Raw genomic sequence first — 23,346 nt, 5'->3', positions numbered from 1 at the left:
ATGGTGAAACGATTTGGAAAATGCATAAATCAAATCTAACTTGTCTTGTTATTTTTGTCCTGTGTGTTTTTGTTTTTGTGTGTTTTGTAGCCAAAAGCCCTGAAGCTGCTTGGAATGGAGGTGAGATTTATTTCTTAATTTCATGTATCCCACTGCTTTCCAATAAAATCCCCACTGAGTTCCATTGAAACGCTTTCTTTAAGCTCTCCTTTGATTTAGAGGTTTAGATTCAAGTAATGAAGGTTCACAATGGAAATGCTCCTTGTATTGCATGTTCAGAGGTTTTCACAAAACCAATTTAAATACTATAACTACCTACCATTACCTTAAATTTGTGTTTAATGGTCCTCTTACTATTAATAACCAGATTCAGGATACCAATTATAGGTAATTTGTTGTCCTATTTTGCTATTTTAATATTAATATACATTTATAATAATAAGTATATATAATATTTAATAACTAGATAGATTAATGCAATAATTATATTTGTAACAAATAAATTAATAATAATAATGTTGTTACTGTTATTTATTTAATCAATAAATACTGCTGAATAGAGCAAACCAGGGCAATAAAGTAATTTACATTCTCAGTGGTGGTTATTATTATTAAATGGAAAAAAAAATTAATTACTCTATCATACAGGATGACATGCCCATTAGGCGAGGACGTCAGAAGACCACAAGGAAGCGAGAGGAGGAAGTAGACATTGACCTGGATGACCCAGAAATCAATCACTTCCCTTTCCCTTTCCATGAGCTGATGGTTTGGGCAGTGCTGATGAAGCGGCAGAAGATGGCCCTGTTCTTCTGGCAGCATGGCGAGGAGGCCATGGCTAAAGCTCTGGTGGCCTGTAAGCTCTGTAAGGCAATGGCCCACGAAGCATCAGAGAACGACATGGTAGATGACATTTCACAGGAGCTCAATCAAAACTCCAGGTATGAATGTAAAGATGTGTTATGATGACCTAGTTACCTCAGTGATGAGCATTTGGATGAGGATTTCACCTGCATGTCCTGTTCCCGTTGCTGTTGAGTGTAAAACTCTTGGGTCGGGGAGTTTGGGGAGACCATCTGTTATGTGCCAAACTGGCATGCCATCAAAGGCCCAGTGACTGACCACAAAGACTTCTCATGAAAGCCTAATGTGAATTTTCTTTTAGTAATTATGTTTGAGACTAGCTTATTCTGCTTCTACACCGAAAACAAGCTGTTGTTTTTTTGTGTGTGTAGAGGTGAGCTTGTGTGTTTATGTGCATATAAATGTGTCTGTGGCACAATTGTGGCAAAATTCCATCTTTTTTTTTTATCCATAAGGGAGTTTGGTCAGCTGGCTGTTGAGCTGCTCGATCAGTCGTATAAGCAGGATGAACAGATGGCCATGAAGCTGTTAACCTACGAGCTGAAGAACTGGAGTAATGCCACCTGTCTGCAGCTGGCAGTGGCTGCCAAGCACAGGGACTTCATCGCCCACACCTGTAGCCAGATGCTTCTCACTGACATGTGGATGGGACGTCTGCGTATGCGCAAGAACTCTGGCCTAAAGGTCAGATTCAGCAGAAAGATGGCTGAGATCGTAGTCTCATTGATTTACACACAGTAATATCAGTCATTGAAGAGAGCTTACTCTGAGTTCATATGTTTTGTTATATAAAATATGGGATATATTCAGCATACCGTATATATTTGGCATATATTTGGTGAAACTGCCTGCCAAAGTGAGTCTTTTCATAGCTGAATCTGCCATTTGTATTGTATTTACCAAATCCTCATCAATATGACACCAGCAACTGCTGTTTCAGCACTCTAATAAATTTCTTAATCACTAGCCTAATTATCATTATTACTCAAGAGACACCAAAATGACAGGAATGTTTGTTGTCACGAGATGTGCAAATTAAACTGGTTGGCTATGTACAGAAATGAAATTCACAAAGTTATGGAAAAATACCTTGTTTTTAATGAAGGCAGTATCCAAATCTGGGCAAATTTGTTCCAGAAAACAGCACACAAATGGGAAATGGTGGCGTATACTATGGTAGAAAAATATGGACCCACAAAGTGAACTGACTAATGGAACATGGGACTTTAGAAAAGGACAGTTGGCTTACTGCTGCTTCAGGATGTGAAAAGACAAAATTGATAGGATCGTCTTAGACTAGTCCATCAAAATTCTCTGAAACCATCCTGTACCTGTTAAGAAGAATATACAGTGTTGTTCTTGTTGCAGCTCTTGATCAAATGTTTTCAACTGTGATATAATAAGAAATGTTTCTTGAACGCCAAATCAGCACAGATTTAAAAAATCAGGAATAATGGCTGTTGAAAATTCACAGGAATAAATTACCTTTTAAAACATTTTAAAATAGAAAACAGTTATTTTAAACTGTAATAATATTCCTGTTTTTACTGTATGTTTGAGCAAATAAATGCAGCCGACCCCAAACTTTTACATATGAACAGTCAAAGCTTCAACCTTTAGACACATTGTCAGACAAACAGTATGCTGTATACTGTATATCAGTCCCTAAAAACAAGCTGCGCAGGGCTTCTTCTTGCGTTTCTCTTGCTTTCTGCATGAATTATTTCTGCCTTTGCTTCAGACCTCAGTGGTGATATTGGTGTTTCATGTCTCACAGGTGCTATTGTATCAAGAAAAAGAATGAGATATTTCATCACCACAAGCGTTGTGTGACTGCAGGAACTGGTCTACTGAGTACTAAATAATGGAAAGTAACAGTGGGGTTTTCTCTTACGCTCTGTGTTTGTTTGTTTCGTCCACCAGGTTATCTTAGGCCTTCTTCTGCCCCCCTCCATATTGAGTCTTGAGTTTAAAAATAAGGACGAGATGTCGTATATGCCTCAGGATCAGGACACCTACCTGCAGGAGAAGGATGTGGATGAACCTGAGAAACAAGCTAAGGAGAAAGAGGAGGAAGACATGGAGTTCACAGTAAGATCTTACTGTGAGACGCAGTACAACTCCGTGGTGAGAGCATCCACCTTAGCCTCGTTTCTTAGCTTGTAGTCTAACGCACATACACACACGTACACACACATTTAGGCACATCTGCTCTGCTCTGTGAAAGTCCTGCCCCCAATTTGGCCTTCAAATATGCTTCCGGCTTTATTTTGTTGTTGTTCCTCAAGTCCGTGGTTCCTCTTCTTAGAGATCCGTACCAACCTTGCCGTTTTTCTGACTTCCCCACCCTACACCCTTTTTTTTCGTTCCTCGTTGTCAAAGCGAAGACGCGTGGTTGTGGAGTTGTAGCGTGTCTCCGTCTGCCTCTGTCCTTGTCTCGTCTCTGTTTCTTTTCTTTTAGCGAGGGTCTCGTCTGAAGTACGGTACTGTGACTGAATGCTGCCTGTGTTTTTATCATTCACGCATCTACGACACCATTGTGCATGTTGAAGGCTTGTTTTGCATTATGTTAGCAGCCTTGATCTGACATCTCCATGACGACAGCCTTCACTTTTAAGTTGAACCAGTAGTGCCTTCTTTCTTTTACAATAAAACTGCACGGATACTGTTGTTCAATCTTCCATTGTGAACTATCAAGTGTTGCTCTAAAGCGGTGGCTCTTGAACTGTTTCAGGTGGTGGACCACTTAAACAGCCCCAGATATGGGGGAAAACAACAACCAGTGTACAAATTAGCCTTAACTTTTACCCTTTATCTTGAAATTGTCTCAATTTTACAGATCCATAATTTTGTTATTTTGTTGAAATTACCCATACTGCTATTTTTAGTTAAAAGAAGTTAGACTGAACAATTACACTACTATATTACAAACTTTTTTGTGTGTTCACCAATGAACGGTAACATTTATTTGATCAAGGTACAATCATAAATATCATAAATATTACAGTTGTTTGAAATTGTTTATTTTTTATATATTTTAAAATAAAAATGTTACCTGCAACTGCAAATCCTTGTTTTCAGCTATTACTCCATTTACAAAAAAAAATTTTGATAATGGAAAAACTTTTCTTATTAATAGTACAGTCTAAAATGATTGTGCTGCTTAATGAAGTGTTTAAATGGTAGTCTCTTTTTTCAGTTGATAAAGTATTGAGTGCACTTGCATTTCTTGCTTGTCACTGTACACATTGAAGTCAAATTTCAATTTTAAAATAGCCAAACTCAAAAATGTCTTTCTAGAAACACACCAGTCTGTTGTTCTTTTCAGAGATGAAGGCTGTTCTGTACACTGACTAAACAACACAGAGAGATGTGGATGGCCCAGATGAACAAGATGAGGAGTACATCAGAGTTTCAGAAAAACAGACTGGTGTTATACCGGTGCAGTCTTATAAATATCTCATAAACTGACAACTAGAATGCATAAGCTCTCAGTGCTGCACAGGACAAACAGAGAGTTTGAATAATAAAGAAGTCATATTAAATTAGATTAGTCATTTGTGACATTTAAATATCAGCATTGTTTGATCAGTTTAATGCATTATAAGTGTTGATTTGAAGTGTTGTACAATATATTAAAATAGAAAACAGTTACTTTAAAATTACCATTTTTACTGTATTTTAAATCAAATAAATGCAGCCTTGATGAGCATAAAAGATTTTATTCAAAAAATATTTAAAAATCTTCTGAACAGTAGTGTACAGTATATACGTTACATTATTAAAGACTACAAAAAGATCAGTTTAAAATGGCAGTTACAGTAATTAATTGTTTTTAGGTTGTTAATCAGTCAGTTAATTCAATGTTGGTGCTTTCTGTCAGTTACATTGTTATTTATTTAGTTGTGTTTTTTTTGTTTTTGTTTTTTTAAATCAGCCAACTTGTGGACCACTTGGAATCCTTTACAGTTTGAGAACTACTGCTCTAAAGAAACAGGTCAGCCCAAGATACTAGTTTAAAAATGTAGTCCAAGAGTTACTAAGTCAAAACAACTGAGAAGGACTACATTTTCCAAAACGTGACTGGGTTGACCTGATCTTATACAACACGGTTCCAAAAACTGAAGCTTTGCCCCTCACTTCACTATGAATATACTGTAGATATGTGAGGTTACAACACAAGATGACAATTGTATTGCAATTTATCTGAATGCTCTTCCGGAAAGTGCACTGTAATTGCAATAATTTTTCTCTGATGCAACATTGAAACGCCTGTGTCAAAATGAGATCTTCCTGTGTATAACATAAGCTGTGTAATAAACTGTTTTCATTGCATTTAGATTGACAGTGTGTAGTCTGTAAGACTGTAGCTCAACCAAATAGCTTCGACAGCAGAAAAGTTGTTGCAATACAATTCTGCCATGATGTCCAAGAGTGCACCATATTTTTCCATTTACGGGATAAGCTCCCCACTCTTGGATTAAGGATGTGTGCAAATAACCCATGACACTGGGCATTTTCATTCCTCTTTTCTTTCTTCCTCTCTCTCTATGGCACACACTCTCTCTTTCTCTTTTTCCACATGACCATTCCCAGCAGAATCATCAATGCCCAGTTCATAGTGAATATCTCACCTTCCTCTGCGCTCAATATTGCTTTGCAGTGTTTAAAACAGCTGCATGCAATTCTGGGTGAGAAGTCACACTATGTAAATGGTGTGTAAAAGTAATGCTTTCTATCTTTCTCCTCTTTCTATCCTCTGTACTTTTCCCAGGCTATGCTGGGAAACGTCAGTTCAGAAGCGTCGCGTAAGAAACGGGTGGAAGAGGTTCAGAACCGTCATCGACTGATTCCAGTGGGTCGCAAAATTTACGAGTTTTACAACGCCCCTATCGTCAAGTTCTGGTTTCACACGGTAAAGCCCTAGCTGTGCCCTTATTTAGTATAAAAAGGCATACAGTATTGTTCAATGTGTTTAGCATATCAAATCTATACAAACTTCAAAATACCTTGTGTGTGAATTCTTCAGAGAAATGTCCTCTGAAATCTTTCACTTGCAAAGAAATCCATATCAATAGATTCCATATCAAGTCCAGGGGGGAAAATGTTCAAATGCAAGCATGTAGAGATCAAAACAGAGATTATTTTTTATATATTTAGCCTCATCTATGTTTTAAATATAGGCCATGAATCTGACAAATCTCCAGGCTCCTAAAGATGAAAAATTCTGCTCCGTGTGCTGTGTGTCTTCATTACTTACTCGTTCTTTTTTCTCTCGTTGCTCTTACTCTCTCTCTCCCATCGTTGTAGTGTTTACACTGAACAGTATTTCTGTTCTCTGCTGGTGAGAGTGTGTCAATCTTTCTACCGTTTTCACCAAAAAAAAAAAAATGTTGCAAAGAAAGAAAGAGTCCTTGGATCCTTAAAACCTTAAGTCCTTAAACCTCGGATCAGTGTTTTCGTGACAGATTTTGAAAGACAACATGCATGTGTAAATTGGGAAAGAAAAAAAAGTTATATTATTAATATAAAATTGAATCAAATTCTAACTGGAAAACACTAAAACTCAACTAAACTCATACACTTTCATGACTGAAACTAAAATAAATAAAAAAATTACCAATAATTAATTTTAGTTTTAGTGTCTGATACATGGTATATTATATAACTTAAAGGCCCGGTTTCACAGACAGGGCTTAGACTAAGCCAGGATTAGGCCATAGTTCAATTAGGACATTTAAGTAACTTTTATAAACGTACATAGAAAAAAACATTACTGGTGTGCATCTTGAGACAAAACAAAGGCACTGATATATTTTAAGATCAGTCGGTGCAAGTTTCTTTCAGTTGAAACGGCTCAGACTTACATTTTAGTCTAGGATTAGGCTTAAGCCTTGTCTGTGAAACCGGGGGTATACCTTTACAACCTGCCTGCATTAAACATGAACATGTTACCAGATGGCAATACTGCTAGACTGTGTTAAGAAATTGAATGCTGTTAAACATTTATAAATAATACCAGTAAGCACATTAACTGTGGTAGCCCAAAAACATTAAAACTGGAAGAAAAATATTAATACTTAAGGTACTGAAACTAGAAATTGAAAAATTTAAACTATACAAAACCTAACGATGATAGAGTGAAAACTAATATGATTTATTGAACAGTAAACTAAGATTCAATACCATTCAAAGGTTTTGGGGTTGGTAAGATTTTTGAATGTTTTTGAAAGAAATGTCTTATGCTTACAAAGGCTGCTTTTATTGGATCAAAAATACATTGAAAACAGTAATATTGTGTAATATTTTTACAATTTAAAATGTGATAGCAACGCTGAATCTGCAGCAGTTATTGCTTCAGTCTTCAGTGTCCTTCAGAAATCATTTGAATATGCTGATTTACTGAACCCAAACTTTTGAACAGTAGTACATTGAAAATTAAATAGAAATAGAATTAAAAATTCTAAAATTCAGAAGTATAATAACCTTGGTGTAAGTAAAACTTAAATAATCACAGTCGGAATGATGATGTGTTCTCACTGTTTCACTTCTTCACTTGTTTGAGCTGAAACGGACCAAAGTGTTTTTTCCCCCCTAATCATGATGCTGTGTCTTCCCACAGTTGGCTTATGTAGGATACTTGATGCTCTTCAACTATATTGTTCTGGTGAAGATGGACCTGTGGCCCTCTCCTCAGGAGTGGATTGTTATTGCCTACATTTTCACCAATGGCATCGAGAAGATGAGAGAGGTGAGACTTCATTAAAACTCAGTTAGCAAAGAAAATTGTTTCCTTCGATCCCTGAAATGCGGGAAAAGGTTAATTATTATTCATAAGCAATTTCTAATAATTAAATTTACATATAACTACACAGCTGCTATTCAGTTAGAAACTCCAAAATGTGAACTACTGTATATATATATACAGTCTATTACTGCCCTCTTGTGGAAATCAGTAAATGCAAATACTTCTGCTTTGTGGAGTTATGTTTTGAAAGGTTCATTTGCCAAATATATCCATCTTGAAATATCACCATTGTCAACTGCATTTAAAAAAAATATTCAAATAGAAAACAGTGATTTCAGAACATTATTGTTTTTACTCTATTTTTGGTTAACCATTTTGAAAAGGTCATTTGCCCAACACGAAGGCTTTGACTTCTTCTGTCTCTCAGATCCTCATGTCAGAGCCAGGGAAGCTCCTGCAGAAGGTGAAAGTGTGGTTGCAGGAGTACTGGAACATCACTGACCTCATGGCCATCCTCATCTTCTCCATCGGGATGGTGCTTCGCCTGCAAGACCCGCCCCTGATGAGCTACGGGAGGGTCATTTACTGTGTCAATATCATCTATTGGTACATAAGACTGCTTGACATCTTTGGAGTGAACAAATACCTGGGTCCATACGTCATGATGATCGGCAAGATGGTGCGGGAGACTGATGGAGCGCTTTAATAATTGCAAAATGTCTTATGGATAAAATGGTTTCTAATGCTCTTGATCTGTCTTATTCCCTTCCTTTTCACCTTCTTCGGGGTGAACGTAGATGATTGACATGATGTATTTTGTGATCATCATGTTGGTGGTGCTGATGAGTTTCGGAGTGGCGCGGCAGGCTATCCTCAATCCCAATGAGGACCCGTCCTGGATGCTGGCACGCAACATCTTCTTCATGCCGTACTGGATGATCTACGGAGAGGTGTTTGCTGACCAAATCGACCGTAAGGCTGGCTTATTACTAACATTTACCTTGCGTACCGGCATGGGCATTTTGGGTATACTCGATTTCACACTCAAGCACAGCACCCCAGACTTTACGTCTCATTACTGGTCAGCTTGTATGAACAAATGCTGTTCTCTGATAGCATAAAAGTTCCCAAAGATATTATGAAAGCTTCACATTTAACAGCTGAAACAATTTTGGGACGTATAGTTGTGCTTGTGTGTGTGTGCTCTTAAATGGTCTCATATTCTGTAAATGGCTGCACTTATATTGTCATTACAGGATGATATGGATCAATGCTGATGTTTCAAAATGGTCTTATGTGTTCATTGTAAGACTGCAGATGGAGAAGCATCAGCAACAGACTGAATGAGAAAAACACTCCTAACATACAATATTTCATTTAAAAAATTGACAGTATATTTTGATGAGACATTTACCTTTTAGAATTTGGGATATTATATCAAAGCATAATGATAGTAGAATTGAATCTGGTTGTATTATTCATGCCCAGGGCTGAAGATGAAACTGAGCTCTAACTGAACCATGTTTAGCCCTATGCTCTTAACTTTTGATTTTGTTTTTAATGATTCTGTGGGTGCACAATGAAAATTGCCTGAATGAATGTTAACTTTTTTGTTCAGTAAAGACAGGAATATGACATCGTGTTTTGTGTTAATGTATTTTAATATTAAAACTAATTATATAAAAATGTTAATTTTGCAGCCCTCGTAGAAGTTTGCTGTGGACCCCCACAGTTGAGAATAATTGTGTTAGAGCACAAAATTGAAAATCATGTAAAGTAGCATTGGAGTAAGATTTCCCTTGGATGTATAATGTACTTCTGATGTCATTTTTGATACTAGTTTCAATTAGATGTTTTGATGTTTTTGATGTTCTGCATTTACCTAGTCAAAAATGCAGTAAAACAGTATTTTTGTGAAATATTATCACAATGTTTTTTTATTTTACTATATTTTAAAATGTAATTTATTGATGTTATGTCAAAGCCAAATCTTCCAGCCATTACTCCAGTCTTCAGTGTCACATGATCCTTTATTAATATGCTGATTTGGTGATCAAGAAACATTACTTTTTATGAACAATGTTGAAACCACTGATAATAATGCTTAATTAAGCAATATTATCAATGTTTTTAACATTATATTAATATTAATGCTTAATATTTTGTGAAAACCATGATACGTTTTTTTCACTATTCTTTGATGATACAGTAGCATTTATTTGAAATATAATTTTCTGCTTTTCTCCTTGCTGAATAAATACATTAATTGCTTTCAAAAATATATAAATCTTACTCACCCCAAACTTTTGAACAAGTAAAATATTTAATATATAGTTGAAAATTTGAAATATGATTTGAACTATGCATCATAACCGTTTAGTTCACTCAGACTGAATAAAAGACAATCAGATGACAGTCAAAAAGATACATACAAAGGGTGAGCCTATTTCATAGTGGCAATTATGATCAGAATGAATGATTCTACCTACTTCTAGGTTATTATGAATAATAAAGATGTTTGACTTGTATATTACCCTGTAACCCATCAGGTTTCGAAGAAGTAATGTTATTTTCTCTTGTCAGATTTCTGATAATTACATCTTGTTGCCTGGAATAAATCAGTACAGTCATAGTAATGCAGTGCATCAGCCACGAAGACTTGTGTATGAAGTGTATGCTGTAGAGTTTGTTTAAGCGTGTCTTTGTTTTTTCTCATTAAGTAGTGTGTTTGCTTGTTGTCTGCGTACTGTCGATTGCTTGTTTGTGTGTGCTGAGAGATGGATGGCCCAAAGATAAGAGAGCTGAAATAACGCTTTCGTTCTTTGTTTCAGATGTGAATAGTAGGAAGCTACAGCACAAAGTGAATGACAAACTCTGGCTGGTCGAAAATTACTTTCGCACTCAAGGAACTGGGCGTAACAGTGGTCCATCCCATATAGGCAATTTCCAATATATAAATTCTGCTAGATTTACCTCAGTTACAGAACCATTATACTTTCACGGTCATATCATCACCTCATCTCCGCCCCCTGGTGGTCATTGAGTGTGTGACACCCCTGCACGGCACTGCAAGGCTAATGGCCAGGTTTCCGTGGTGGGGCAAATGTTCAAGGTGCTATGCCAGCTAAAGTGTCAAGGTCCCATTTGCAGTTTAAAAAACAAACAACAAAAACCCTATCATGGAAACTGGGAACTTGGATAACGCTAAAGTCACCATCATGAATCTCCCACAGCCAGCTAGCACTGACTGACGTCCCATGACTCTGGTGGTACTTCACAATCAGTGTAATTTCCTTCTCATTTCACAATGTAAACTGAACTTACCGGTGGAAAACCTACTGGCTTGATATTACGTGTTATGCATATCTAATAAAGCATGAGCATCCGTGCCCATTTGCGTGTCCTCAAATAAGATCCAAATGCTCAATGTTTATGGAAAGACCATCTCATATGTCCGCTGTACATCCTTTAACAGCGATGCATTTGCCTCCTTTCATCAATATGAAAGTTTTTTCACGTGGTTCAGTTGTCAAGAGTTTTTAGCAGAATAAATTTGGAATTTAAAAAATAAAAAATTAAGAATAATTGCGGATTTAAGATGTTACTTCAGTTCTCTCACTTTGGGCTTCTGAGTGTGATTTTAAATTCTGAAACTAGTAAATGTACTCACAAATATGTAAATTAATATGAACCTGACTGACTTTCCTCTCCTTGAAAGCTACAGCAACTGAACCATCCCATTTGGAAAAAACATATGATGTATTGTCAATACATTCTAACCTGCGCTACAAGCAACCATCAAAAAGACTGCTGTACATTCAATATCAATATATTTTAAACATTGCATATGTTTAAATATATTGGGGATGCAATTTTACATATGGAATATATTTTTAATATATTTGAATTCCACAACTTGGTGCATATAGTCTTTCCATTCAGTTTTTATCCACAACCCACTTTTGACTGGTTCTTTGATTTTGGGTTTTTTTGCGCATGTGTCAGAGAGCGAGTGAGAGATTGTGACCGTAATTGCTAGTTGTTTGTTCATTTAAATTTTGGAAACACTCAGTTGTATGGTTATTTTAACAGCTCCATGTGGCCAGAACATCACCACAGAGGAAGGAGTCATCGTGCCTCTCCCACCCTGCAAAACCGGAGCTTGGATTGTTCCTGCCATCATGGCCTGCTACTTGCTGGTGGCCAACATCCTTCTGGTTAATTTGCTCATTGCTGTCTTTAAGTAAGTTGAATTAATATTTATATTGTAAGTGGTTTTCTAAACAATGGACAAATAAGGTGACCACAAATCTTTTAAATATTACTTATTACTTACAAATACCAGCCTTTTGACTAAAGGCATAATTAAGTTTGCAGTTGTTTCCAGTGCTTTGCAGATTTGTTTACACTATGCATCAGATAGTCAGCGAACGGACTGTGGGCGGTCTATGAGCACACCTTTTGAGGCTGAGATGACTTTAAAAATCTTGTGTGTTGCTAATATTGTCTTTTATTTTCACAGTAACACATTCTTTGAAGTGAAGTCCATCTCCAACCAGGTGTGGAAGTTCCAGAGGTACCAGCTGATCATGACCTTCCATGAACGTCCTGTCCTTCCTCCTCCTCTCATCATTTTCAGCCACATAACTATGGTCCTCAAACACCTTTGCTGTCGCTGGAGAAAACATGATGAGGATGAGCGGGACTATGGGCTGAGTGAGTGATAAAATGCTGTTGCAATATACTGAAAGCCTCAAAATGACAGCAGGAGTCATTTTGTTTTCTCAGATCATACAGCTAATGAGAGTGAAACCAACTCATGTCGACTTAAAGATTCTCTTTGATACCATCTTTTGCAAAACATGATTATTTTGTAATAGTGAGACATCTCTGTTCGAAATCATTAACTTTTGTGCCGAATAATAATAACAACAACAACAGCATGCGTACTGCATATTAATTAGGTATGAAAATGGTTTAACGGTTTACACATTTTAAAATAAAAAGAAAAGTTAAATTAAGCAGAAAACACTTGGACTTCACTGGTATGTTACAAAAAAAGTGACTGATAAAAAAACTTTCCCCCTACAGAGCTCTTCATTACTGAAGATGAACTGAAGAAGGTACATGACTTTGAAGAGCAGTGCGTGGAGGAGTATTTCAGAGAGAAAGATGACCGCTTCAATTCTTCCAATGATGAGAGAATACGTGTAACATCTGAAAGGTTAAAACATTTCAAACAACACAACAGATCTTTAACACTTTAAACTGTATTTTAAACCCGAGGTCTTTGAGCATTTAATGGCAAGGACCCCCAAATATGCAGGGTATCCCCTTCCTAAAATATATAGGCAGCTATATATTTTCATGCATACAGACCCGTGTATGCTTTGTGAGAAAAATATTAAGAATATTAAGTTGTGTTCAAAATTATTTAATTGCCTTGGTCACTGAAGCCAAAGCCAATTAAAAATAAGATGACATTGCAATTTTTTCTAACCATAATTGGAGTAAGTTTAGATATATAAAGAAGAGAAACATTTTAATTCAGTTCAGATTTATTTATAAAGCTCTTTTCACAAACATGTATCATTCCAGAACAACCTGTTAAAAAGATATTGCATTAAAAATATCTAGTAAATATTTAAATGTAACATGTTAACTTTGAGAACCCGGAAAATTAATTTTGTAAACTCATTTTCTTTTCTCTCAAATTTTCTGTAAACCTTTTAGCACCCCCTTGTGGCCCCCGGGGGTCCCTGTACCCTAGTTTGAAAGTCTGTTTTCATTCAAATGTACTGTACCAAAGACTATAGAATACCCAATGCTTAAAGGGACTTTGACTGTACACACATACAAATATACAAATTCAATTAATGATCATTACAATCAAGAAGTACTTGATTATGTACACTACTCTTCAAAAGTTTGATGCCGGTAAGAGTTTTGTTTTTGAGCTTCTCATGCTCACCAGGGCTACATTTATTTGAACAAAATTACAGTAAAAACAGAAATATTGTTAAATATTATTCCAGTTTAATCAGTTGAATACATCCTTGCTGAATAAAAGTATTAATTATTAAAAAAATAAAAATAAAAATACTGATTCCAAACCTTTGAACAGTTGTGTATTTAGTGTAACATACTGTAAACACTATTATGTGAAGTGTAAGCAACACAACATTAATAGTTGTAGATTTTCGGAAATGGCCTCAGGAATACTCATGAAATTGTCTAATCTCTGATCATTCAGGGTGGAGAACATGGCAATGCGTTTGGAGGAAGTGAATGAGAGGGAACATTTCATGAAAGCATCTCTGCAGACTGTGGATATCCGACTCGCCCAGATGGAGGAGATGATCAGCCGCATTGCTGTGGCACTGGAGCGAGTTACTGGTATGGATCGAGGCGAAGTCAACAAAGCCCGGTCCAGGACATCATCTGACTGCACGGATACAAATTACATCCTGCGCCAGAGCAGTTTCAACAGCCAAGAAGGCAATTCCTACAGGCTGCAAGAGTCTCTGGAGCAGGGTGGCGAGGAATCCATTTCCCCTACATCTCCGACCACTCTGGCCCCGCGTGTCCGCAGCCACTCCTTCTACGTAAGCCACTCCTCCAAGGATAGAAGCGGAGCAGATCGAGGAGAAGGCTTCTTTAAAGACAGATTGTTCGGCCTCCATCGGGCCAACAGCTCACAGTCTGTGTCCTCAGGAGCAGGTCCCAAAGAGTCCAAGCCCACACCTTTGAATACTTTATCTGTGCAGCAGCAGCTTCGCCCTTCTTCCTGCATAGACATCTATGTTTCTGCCTCAGAGGACGTCCCGCCCACTGAGAGCTTCTTGGAGCCGGTCCGGACAGTTCCATCTCTCGCTCGAGACTCATCTCTCCATTCTGAGATCATGGAGGTGGTGCTCTCAGGGGGGAGGGACTGCAGCGGAAGGGCAGGGGGCAGTGAAAGACAGTCGGATGGTACGGTCCTGTTTGAGGACAGCGCTGCCGCTGACCTATCGCTCTGCTCTGCCCACCTGCTGCCGGATACCTTGCCCCCCTGGGACCTGGACCCCTCGCCGCCACCATCGGCTGGCGTTCTCGAGCGGTCTAAGAGCAGCCGCTTCCTGTCTGCAGCAGGGCCTTTGTTTCTGGACGAGCCACCACTGGTTAAGTCGCACAGCCTGATGTTCACGTCACGTGGCTACTATGGCGGCATGGGCGTGCAGGTGAAGGCGGCCGAATATACCAGCATAACAGATTGCATCGACACCCGTTGCGTCTCTACCCCTTACCCTGTCCCAGAGAGGTCTGACTCACCTGGAGGCTCTTTCACGTTCGATAAGCCCCAGGACCTGGGCGTCTCACACCCCGAGAGAGACGCCGAGCTCAGTCACGCAGAATCTGATCCGGAGGAACCCGCAGAGGGGTCAGCAGACACAGGTAAGCGAGGTCAAAGCAGCAGTGGGGGAATAAGCACAGACCTGGGCTTGGGCCTCGCGCTGGGCCCATTTTGTTCGCCGATTTCTAGACTAGAGCGAGCAAACAGCTGCTCCTCTTCGGAGGAGTCCCACTCCAACATCTACTCCCGAAAGAGCTTCTCCATTAGTGAGAGAATGGACAAGGGTCGTGGAAGCTCAAGGAATCCTTTCCAGAAGGCCAGAGCCGGGGCAAGGCTGGAGGGTAAGACAGACTCGCTGTCCATGAGGAAACCGGCCAAACCCTCGGCGTTCCGAAGTTTTGACAGCAGACACAATTACACGTGATGATGGCATACCAGTAGTGATGCCACTGTAGATCTAGTTCCTGTAGGATGGCTCTACCTCGTTTAAAATCCAAGGGCCAGTCCGTTAATTAGTACTGTCTGAGTGAGTAATTAGCTGTACACTGGAATGTTTTATCATGGGTATCAACTTTTCTGTTATAACACTGCAATGCAAAATTTTCTTTAGAATTCATATACTCAGAAGATGACCACTGCCCTTAGGCCAACATTATTTCCCAGCCGAGGTGAAAACCTTGAGATTATGGGCCTGTTAACACTAAGATGAATGTTCGGTATGAAAAAAAAATGTCATTTGAGTGAACGGCTGTTAATGCAGAATTTTATTTTTGGAGAGGTTTCCATATCTTTTTCATTACACTGCAAAAAAAAACAAAAAAACTGGCCAACCAATAAGCTTTTTGATCACATGCCCACAGCCACTGCTGTTACATAAACTACAATTTAAGGGGTGGTCACAATACACTTTTCATTCCATTCATACGCAAGCGAATAAACACTCCATTCCAAAGTGTTAGATTGGTCAACTCTGATATGCGATCAGAATGTAACGGCATGACCTCATAGCTGAATTAAAAGAACATACATTTTTTTTAAGTGTTGAATTTAAGTTTTTTAAAAGACACTTTAGAGCAGGGCTATTCAGTTAACTTCATTTGAGGGCCGGATTATTGAATTGAACATTTGAAGGGGGCCAAAGGGGTGGGGGGCCGTCCCGATCTTTTTCTGGGGGGCCTATAAAATTGGAATTTAAATTTAAATGCATATTCAGCAGTAAAATTAACTAATATTACAAATAGTAACATCTATAAAAGGTTAACATTAGTGCTGTCTGCCATTCATTTAAAAAAATAATCACACATTTTTTCTGTAATTAATTCAAAAAATGTGACTAAACGCATATTAATATATTTGTTGTCATATTTTCACACTGAACTTCCAAATTAATATAGAAACAACATAAAGATGGTATATTTTAAATATGTGTTTAATGGCATCTTTTTACTAGCCTATTATTAATGAAGTATCATTAATACAAATAATGTTACTGTTGTCTCTATTAAATCCATTTTTCCTTTAATTTTAGCCATTAATTATAGCCATTTAATATTACAATATAATTCAAATGTTATATTATTTTTAACATTTAATAGGCTTTGAAAAATATAACTTTTTATAAGTGAACTTAAAACAATCTTCACATAAACTATGAATTGTATGCATAAGCTATATTGATTATTCTTTATTCAAGCTACAAAAGTTAATCAGCAAGCAGAGCAGTCAAGTGATTTCTCTTTGATTTACATCAATCACAGACTGCAGCAGGTTTCACTTTGAAAGCAGCACTGTGTCTTTAATAAAACCTGATGCACATGACGCGGATGTGACACATATCCAATTTTCTCCTAACTCTTTACAGTCATGTAGGATTTTATAACTGATTTAAGACTGTGTTTATGAGGTAACTCGCCAAAACCACGTATTTTTACATCATTGTGTGTGGTTTTGTCCATTGAAGTGCTGGCGTGCTTGTCTGAAGTTTCAGTTTATGAGTACAGCAAAACGTGCAGATTTTCAAACTATACTTCCTGCTTTGATAAAAATCTTCGAAGGGTTGGCGCTATTTCTCGCCAGAAGTTATGACCGATAACACTGTCTTTAAACTTGTTTAAACTAATCCAGAATTGTGGATATCTCATAACTCCCTCACATAAGCGCTTGTCAAAACTGCCATCTATTGATATTGTGGTCTCCGGTAGATTGTTGTTATTGTGTCTCTCCCTTTTCTTTTTTGCTGGCCCGGGCCAGTGTTGCCACTTTGTGGACAAACTAATTAGTGCAAGAACAATTCAAGGCGAATGTGCAACCTGCGTACGCATCCTCGGGGCGGATGAAGATGATTGGCGGGCCGGATTGGGCCCGCAGGCCACCAGTTGTATAGCCCTGCTTTAGAGTATGACATCAGACAGTTGTAGTGTCTGAAGAAATTGTTTATGCTCAAAGTATGATGTCGGCTTTAGTGGCGCTCAGCAACATACAATTTTGCAGATCCTTCCTCTGATATTTATTGTTGCTTTGGAACCAACTCTTGGCTCTGTACATCTGTATTTGGTGTTGTTTGATTACGACGGCATTTTAGTGCCACGTTAAAAATTTTTAAAAATCTAAAATTACGAGAATAAAGTCGAAATGTTTCGAGAATAAAGTCGAAATGTTTAGAGAATAAAGATTAGGCTATAGTTATAATATTTTGAGATAGGTTATTCTAGCCGTTTGCGCATGCGAATGGCCCGGATTGGGAGCACCGGGAGATATTACAAATCTCAGTTTTCAAAATCTGTCAGTTTTATAGCGAAATACAAACAATATGTAGGCTATATTGCAATAATGTGTTTGTCAAGCGGCATGTGAGTCAATTATCTTTCTGATTACAATAACAAACGACGAGACATTATTTTCATTATAAATTAGGCTAAACTGTTTTTTTTTCATGCCATATGATGTTCCTTCACTTTATATCTTGCTATAAACTTGAAATAAAGAGCAAAAACACATTTATAATTTGTATTTCATTATAAAACTGACAGAATTTGAAAGCTGAGCTGTGTGTAAAAGCAACAAAGCACAAAATTGTTACGATTACTGGTTGGCTGGCGCGCTACAAATAATGAATGGAAGACGTTAAATATTATGTCCTCATTTACAGTATACCATGAATAAAACAGTTTGTGAATAGTCACTTAATGTTTACAGCAGAAAAGACAACAATATAACGTGTGTTAACAAATTTGAGTCCACTTCAACCTTTAGAACGTTTTATTGCTGTTTAATTAAACAGGCTACATGTGAGGAATGAAAGTTTGGGAGACGTTCACAGACGTTTTTGCGGAGTAGGTGGTGGAATTTTCTCAATAATTTAATGAATTGATTCACATTAAAGATCTTGAAAATCACATTATTGTAAGACACATAATTTGTGTTTCGCTATAAAATTGATTTTGAAAGCTGAGACTTTGTTTTATATTAAAAGCACTAAAAGCACAAAGCTTAAGCTATTGCTATTGGGTGGCTGGCGCACAACAAATAATGAATGCAATGGAAGACATGAAATATTATTTCCAAGCATACTGTCCCCGCGAGTATGACACATGGTATGATTTCTGCTAATAATCCCACATATATTTGTAGTGTATTAAAAAAGGGTTAAATAAGAGAGCTACAGCGCCCCCCAAAGGAATATCGATTGAGTGTGTGAGTTGATGTTAAGATAAACAGTTGTTCCTGTTCAGTCTGTTATATTATATTATTATTCTTGATATTAAGCTGTTTCCGCGAGTCCTTAAAATTTACATCCCAGTAAGATGATGTGGCTGCTCGGATGCAACAATATTCAAATCAATTCCGGTGGCCTGGCAACTTCTCCCGGTGCTCTCAATGCGGGCCATTTGCATGCGCAATATAGGCTACTCTCAAAATACTATAACTTTAATTTCTACGATTTAAATTCTCAAAACATTTCTACTTTATTCTCAAAACATTTCGACTTTATTCTTGTAACATTTTGACTTTATTCTCGTAGTATTTTGACTTTATTCTCGTAATATTTCGACTTTATTCTCGTAATATTTCGACTTTATTCTCGAAACATTTCGACTTTATTCTCGTAATATTTCGACTTTATTCTCGAAACATTTCGACTTTATTCTCATAGTATTTCGACTTTATTCTCGAAACATTTCGACTTTATTCTCATAATTTCGACTTTATTCTCAAAATATTACGACGTTAATCTCGTAATCTTAGATTTTTTTAATTTTTTAATCATAGTTTGATAAACACCATAGCAAATAAAAAAAATTCAAAAATTAATGGCTGTTTGAAAACATGTAAATATAAATATGAAAAAATTGACACTGTGTGACAGGTGAGCTTCAGAAATTAGAAGTATTTATTAAAAAAACATTTTATGTACCAGGGTACCATTTCTCCTTGTGTATAAGCGCCACCTACTGTCAGGGAGTGATTTTGTATTTCTACTCAGCCTGTCTGCCATTTTTTGCATAGGTCTGAAAAGACAAATTGCACTTGCAACTGAATTTTTGTGCTGAACATTTGTGTTGGTGTGAACAGGCCTTAACACAACCTTGCAATGCAACTTACTGTTTTAGCTTGGATGAGTCACCCTCGAGACAGCATGAATCATGTACTCTCTTCATAGACTGTGTATCTCCTACAGGCCAGATAGAGTGATGGTTTAATTCCATAACAATTGAAACGTAAATGAAAACAGGACTTTGACAGTTACAAAAATGTAATGCTCAAGTTTGTTGTGTATACAAAGATTTGTTCTGTCAACCCACACACTAGATTAGTTGAACATACACATATCTTCCCTAAGATGTTGAATGTAGAATATAATTGGTTTTATTATGACAAGATTAACCTTTTGGAGCCTTGAAATACTTCTCGGCCCATGTGGATGTATACATCTGCATTCAAAAAGCTTCATAATCATACAGCAGACAGTAACGTTATATGAGGTGTCTGAATACAGCATAAGTTTGTGCACAATTTCCACTCTCACTATTAAATAGATAACAAATTTTAAAGCATTAAATGATCATGTTTTGTCTTTTGTAGTCTGTATTGTTCCAAATATATCACAGCAGGGTGCCCATTTGAGTATATCTAAATAAAAGTAACCAGCTGAACCCAACACTAACAGCATGTTTGGTATGGAATGCTAGTTTACTGCTAACTGCGCTGTATATACTGTATACTGCATACTATTTAATAATAGTATGTGGAAGAAGTAAACAGTATTTGGAAATATTGGAAATTTGGAAATACCTATTTAACTCAATTTTATGTCAAAATGTTAAACTCCAATTGAGCAGTCAAGCACATTGAAGTGTCGCCTACAGTATTATGCAGTGTGTTCAGGTTGTATCCTGCAGGTAGCAGGTCATTTAAGTATTCCCATTCATACAAAAAAGTGCTGCAGTGGCAAAATATATAGTAGTGTGATAGTATGCCATTAACATTAACAAACATACTTTTCAGACTATTGCAAATGCATAGAGAACCTTTCAAAAATGGATTTAAAAGCAAAAAGCCTGGTTGTCTTGATATAAGTGTATGTTGTTTTACACAGAACAGGTAATATATGTTGACTTGCTATGCAAGACGCCATAGATAGTCGGTCGGTCAGTAAGAAGTGTTATGCACTTTAAAGCAGGAGTTCATTATGCACACCAGTCTCATCACTAATCAATCTGATAGTGCAGTGTTTAATTTGGAAAGATATTAAAAGCACATCAGCGCCGTTGAGACAGGGATCCCTTCAATGTTAAATATGTCTTTCTCTGTTAATATGTTAACATTATGGAAGGACATAATAAACACTAATACATAATATTCTCTTCTATTTTCAGCAAGTTATCTGCCTTGGCAATTTTCTTCCTCTTTTATGGTTAATCAAGATATATATTTATGTTCGATTTATTGTTTATAATGAAAAATAAATGTATCATAGTGGGCATTCAGAAGGATAAGGAGATCTGACTTGTCCGTTTTTAAAAATTGCATATAAATCAATCAATCACTTTAATTACTTTAAAAGTAGAACATTTACTACTCGACAATACACTGTTTTAAATTGCTGTTTAACTTAAATCAAATGAAACAGTGCAGTTTAAAGCAATACACAAATGTGCTTTGTATCTCTGGCATTAATCCAGTGTACTATTCAATGTAGTCACTTTTTAGTAAACGAATTACTCCAGCCATTCCGTTTCCACCACATGTATCAGTCATAGGATGTATTTTATTTGCCTTACCGATGTGCAATACTGCTAAGAGATATGAAAACATTTATTACAGTCACAGTGTTCTGAGATGTAGAATGTACACTTGGTGTTGGAGCTTGTATGTGAACCAAAAGCAAAATACTAAAAGACATTATTTTATTTTTTGTGCATAGCAGTAATTTTAATCACTGTGGTTTTCAAATATCCACTGATTTTAATATCAATATTAGTATGACATTCACAATGTTAATTAGATTTGCTTCATTTTGTATGATTTCAAACTTGATATCCTATTTGGGCCTGCTCTCCTTCACTTCTACAAGGTGATTATACTGCAAAGAGCCTTAAAACGGAGGTGAAATGAACACGTGAACAATACATGGGCCCTTAAAACATGTCCATGCTGTATTATTTTGGATAATGTCTTTTAGAAAACCCTCTTGTTGGACTGGTTCCAGCAAAAGAAGATGGAGAGGGCATTTGATCTTCTAAGTTACTGAATGCAAGTTTATCTCACTATCCTCTGTTTTGCTCTCTTGTTAAGAGTTTTTGTTTGGGATAGAAGAGCGAGCATATTTATGACACTTGTTTTTCCACATGTAAATGTTCTGTATATGATCTGTAAATCTTTCTGTGGATGTAAAAAACGAGTTTAATATAATGATAGGATTTTACGAGAACGTTTCTGTGTGTCTGATAGAAGACATTACACTATGACAACCTACCCAGTGTGCCAAAATGACATGATGACTTATAACTTTATGTACAGTATTTTCTTAATATTTTCCTATACTGTAGCATAAAAGGTTGTGAATTGTATACCACTTTAGTCCAGTTTTCCCCTCCACTTCTCTTTAAACTTATTGGTGAGCACTTGTCTGCTAACAAGTCCAAGCACATGTTTTCTGCAATAATGCTGTAGTTTGAACGGAAAGGTCTTAGTTTACTTAGTGTCTTTAAAATGCATGTTGTTCTTCCAAAAGATAAGAGCTGAGAGATGAGAGAACAGAGAGCGGGATCCGAGGACTCTTGTCCTACAGTAGAAGAAGGCTAAGTATTTGGATGCAAATACAATGTGTATACTGTATTCCTCAATGTGAATCAGATGTTTGGCATGTATTAACAAATAAAAGAATATATATATATAATTCAAAACATCATTGTGGTTCATTTTTTTATTAGTGTTCACTTTACATGCAGTTCCAGTGTAATTATCAGGAGCTTGTCACATTATTTCCAGAGAATGGCACTTGGTTTATTATGTTGAAAGACAGAAGCATGTAGCCTATAATGTTTCACAGCTCACAATTGTCTGCTTCAGCGTCGGTCGAGTTCAACAGGCTTTGGTAAGAGTGGTCATTTTAGATGATTCCCTCATTTGCATTACAAAAACCTTTACAGTATAAAATTGGCACTTCGTTTTGTATATGGTGGTTTTCACCCATATTGAGTGATAGCGTGGAGAGACGCATATTTGGATAAAACAGAAACAGTAGGATGCACCCAAACACAGGCGAACACGTTGAACAAATTCCCAAACAGTGCTTTGATTTTTATTTACTTGGCCTATTTAGTCCCACGTCTCGAGAATTACCTGTCTGCAAAGCTTATGCCTCGTGCATCTTTACTAGAGCGTTTTTTTTTTTTTTTTTTACCAGCTTTGGTAGCTACTGTGCATCCCGAAATTCCAAAGTGCAGATCCTTCTTGGGATCGGAAACGGCCAGCGTACTGTTCTGCTGAAACATAAGCATGACTCTGCATTTGAGCGGAAGTGTTGCTTGCACTGTCCTTTCTGCATCGTAGGGAGGCGTTCAAGTTCACTTCTAGTTCACGGTACATTCTGTTCCACAAAAACAGACACGTGTGTGGGGGGCTGGTTAGAGCGCAATAACAACAACAACGTGACCCATCTCGTATTGACAGCGTTGTTAGAAACGAAATGATTTATTACACGAGTTAACATGCCGTAGGTCGTTTAGCCTACATGTGTCGTCTTTCAAATAGTAGCCTACAACAAAAACACCTGATTTCATTATCCTGCGATAATGAAATCTCATTCCCATGACTGACAACACTTACCAAGAAAAGTAAATAGACCTAGGCTATGTCAAGAGCGTGCCATCAAGTGTTGTTAATAAAAGTTTTATGG

General features: G+C 37.1%; 1 protein-coding gene across 6 annotated transcripts in view; it reads left to right on the top strand.

Moving 5' to 3' along the window:
* trpm3 (transient receptor potential cation channel, subfamily M, member 3) overlaps positions 1–17,583 on the top strand; it is a 146,146-nt gene extending 128,563 nt beyond the window's left edge. For 4 of the 6 annotated variants that reach the window (XM_058774986.1, XM_058774987.1, XM_058774984.1 and 1 more), the window contains 12 exons: positions 91–120; positions 649–941; positions 1,320–1,548; positions 2,788–2,991; positions 5,639–5,779; positions 7,487–7,615; positions 8,040–8,291; positions 8,410–8,584; positions 11,705–11,855; positions 12,135–12,328; positions 12,704–12,836; positions 13,866–17,583. In XM_058774986.1, coding sequence (XP_058630969.1) covers positions 91–120; positions 649–941; positions 1,320–1,548; positions 2,788–2,991; positions 5,639–5,779; positions 7,487–7,615; positions 8,040–8,291; positions 8,410–8,584; positions 11,705–11,855; positions 12,135–12,328; positions 12,704–12,836; positions 13,866–15,369 — 3,435 coding nt within the window. In that variant the 3' untranslated portion in view covers positions 15,370–17,583. Of the gene's footprint in view, positions 1–90; positions 121–648; positions 942–1,319; positions 1,549–2,787; positions 2,992–5,638; positions 5,780–7,486; positions 7,616–8,039; positions 8,292–8,409; positions 8,585–10,443; positions 10,552–11,704; positions 11,856–12,134; positions 12,329–12,703; positions 12,837–13,865 lie in introns of all 6 variants that reach the window. The other 2 variants (XM_058774990.1, XM_058774988.1) reach the window with 2 other exon arrangements.
* The last annotated feature ends 5,763 nt before the right edge of the window (positions 17,584–23,346 follow it).

The sequence above is a fragment of the Onychostoma macrolepis genome, chromosome 05 (assembly GCF_012432095.1).
Source record: "Onychostoma macrolepis isolate SWU-2019 chromosome 05, ASM1243209v1, whole genome shotgun sequence".
Taxonomy (NCBI): domain Eukaryota; kingdom Metazoa; phylum Chordata; class Actinopteri; order Cypriniformes; family Cyprinidae; genus Onychostoma; species Onychostoma macrolepis.
Note: the sequence above shows the minus strand (reverse complement) of the source record. Positions and strands in the feature narration are given on the sequence as shown.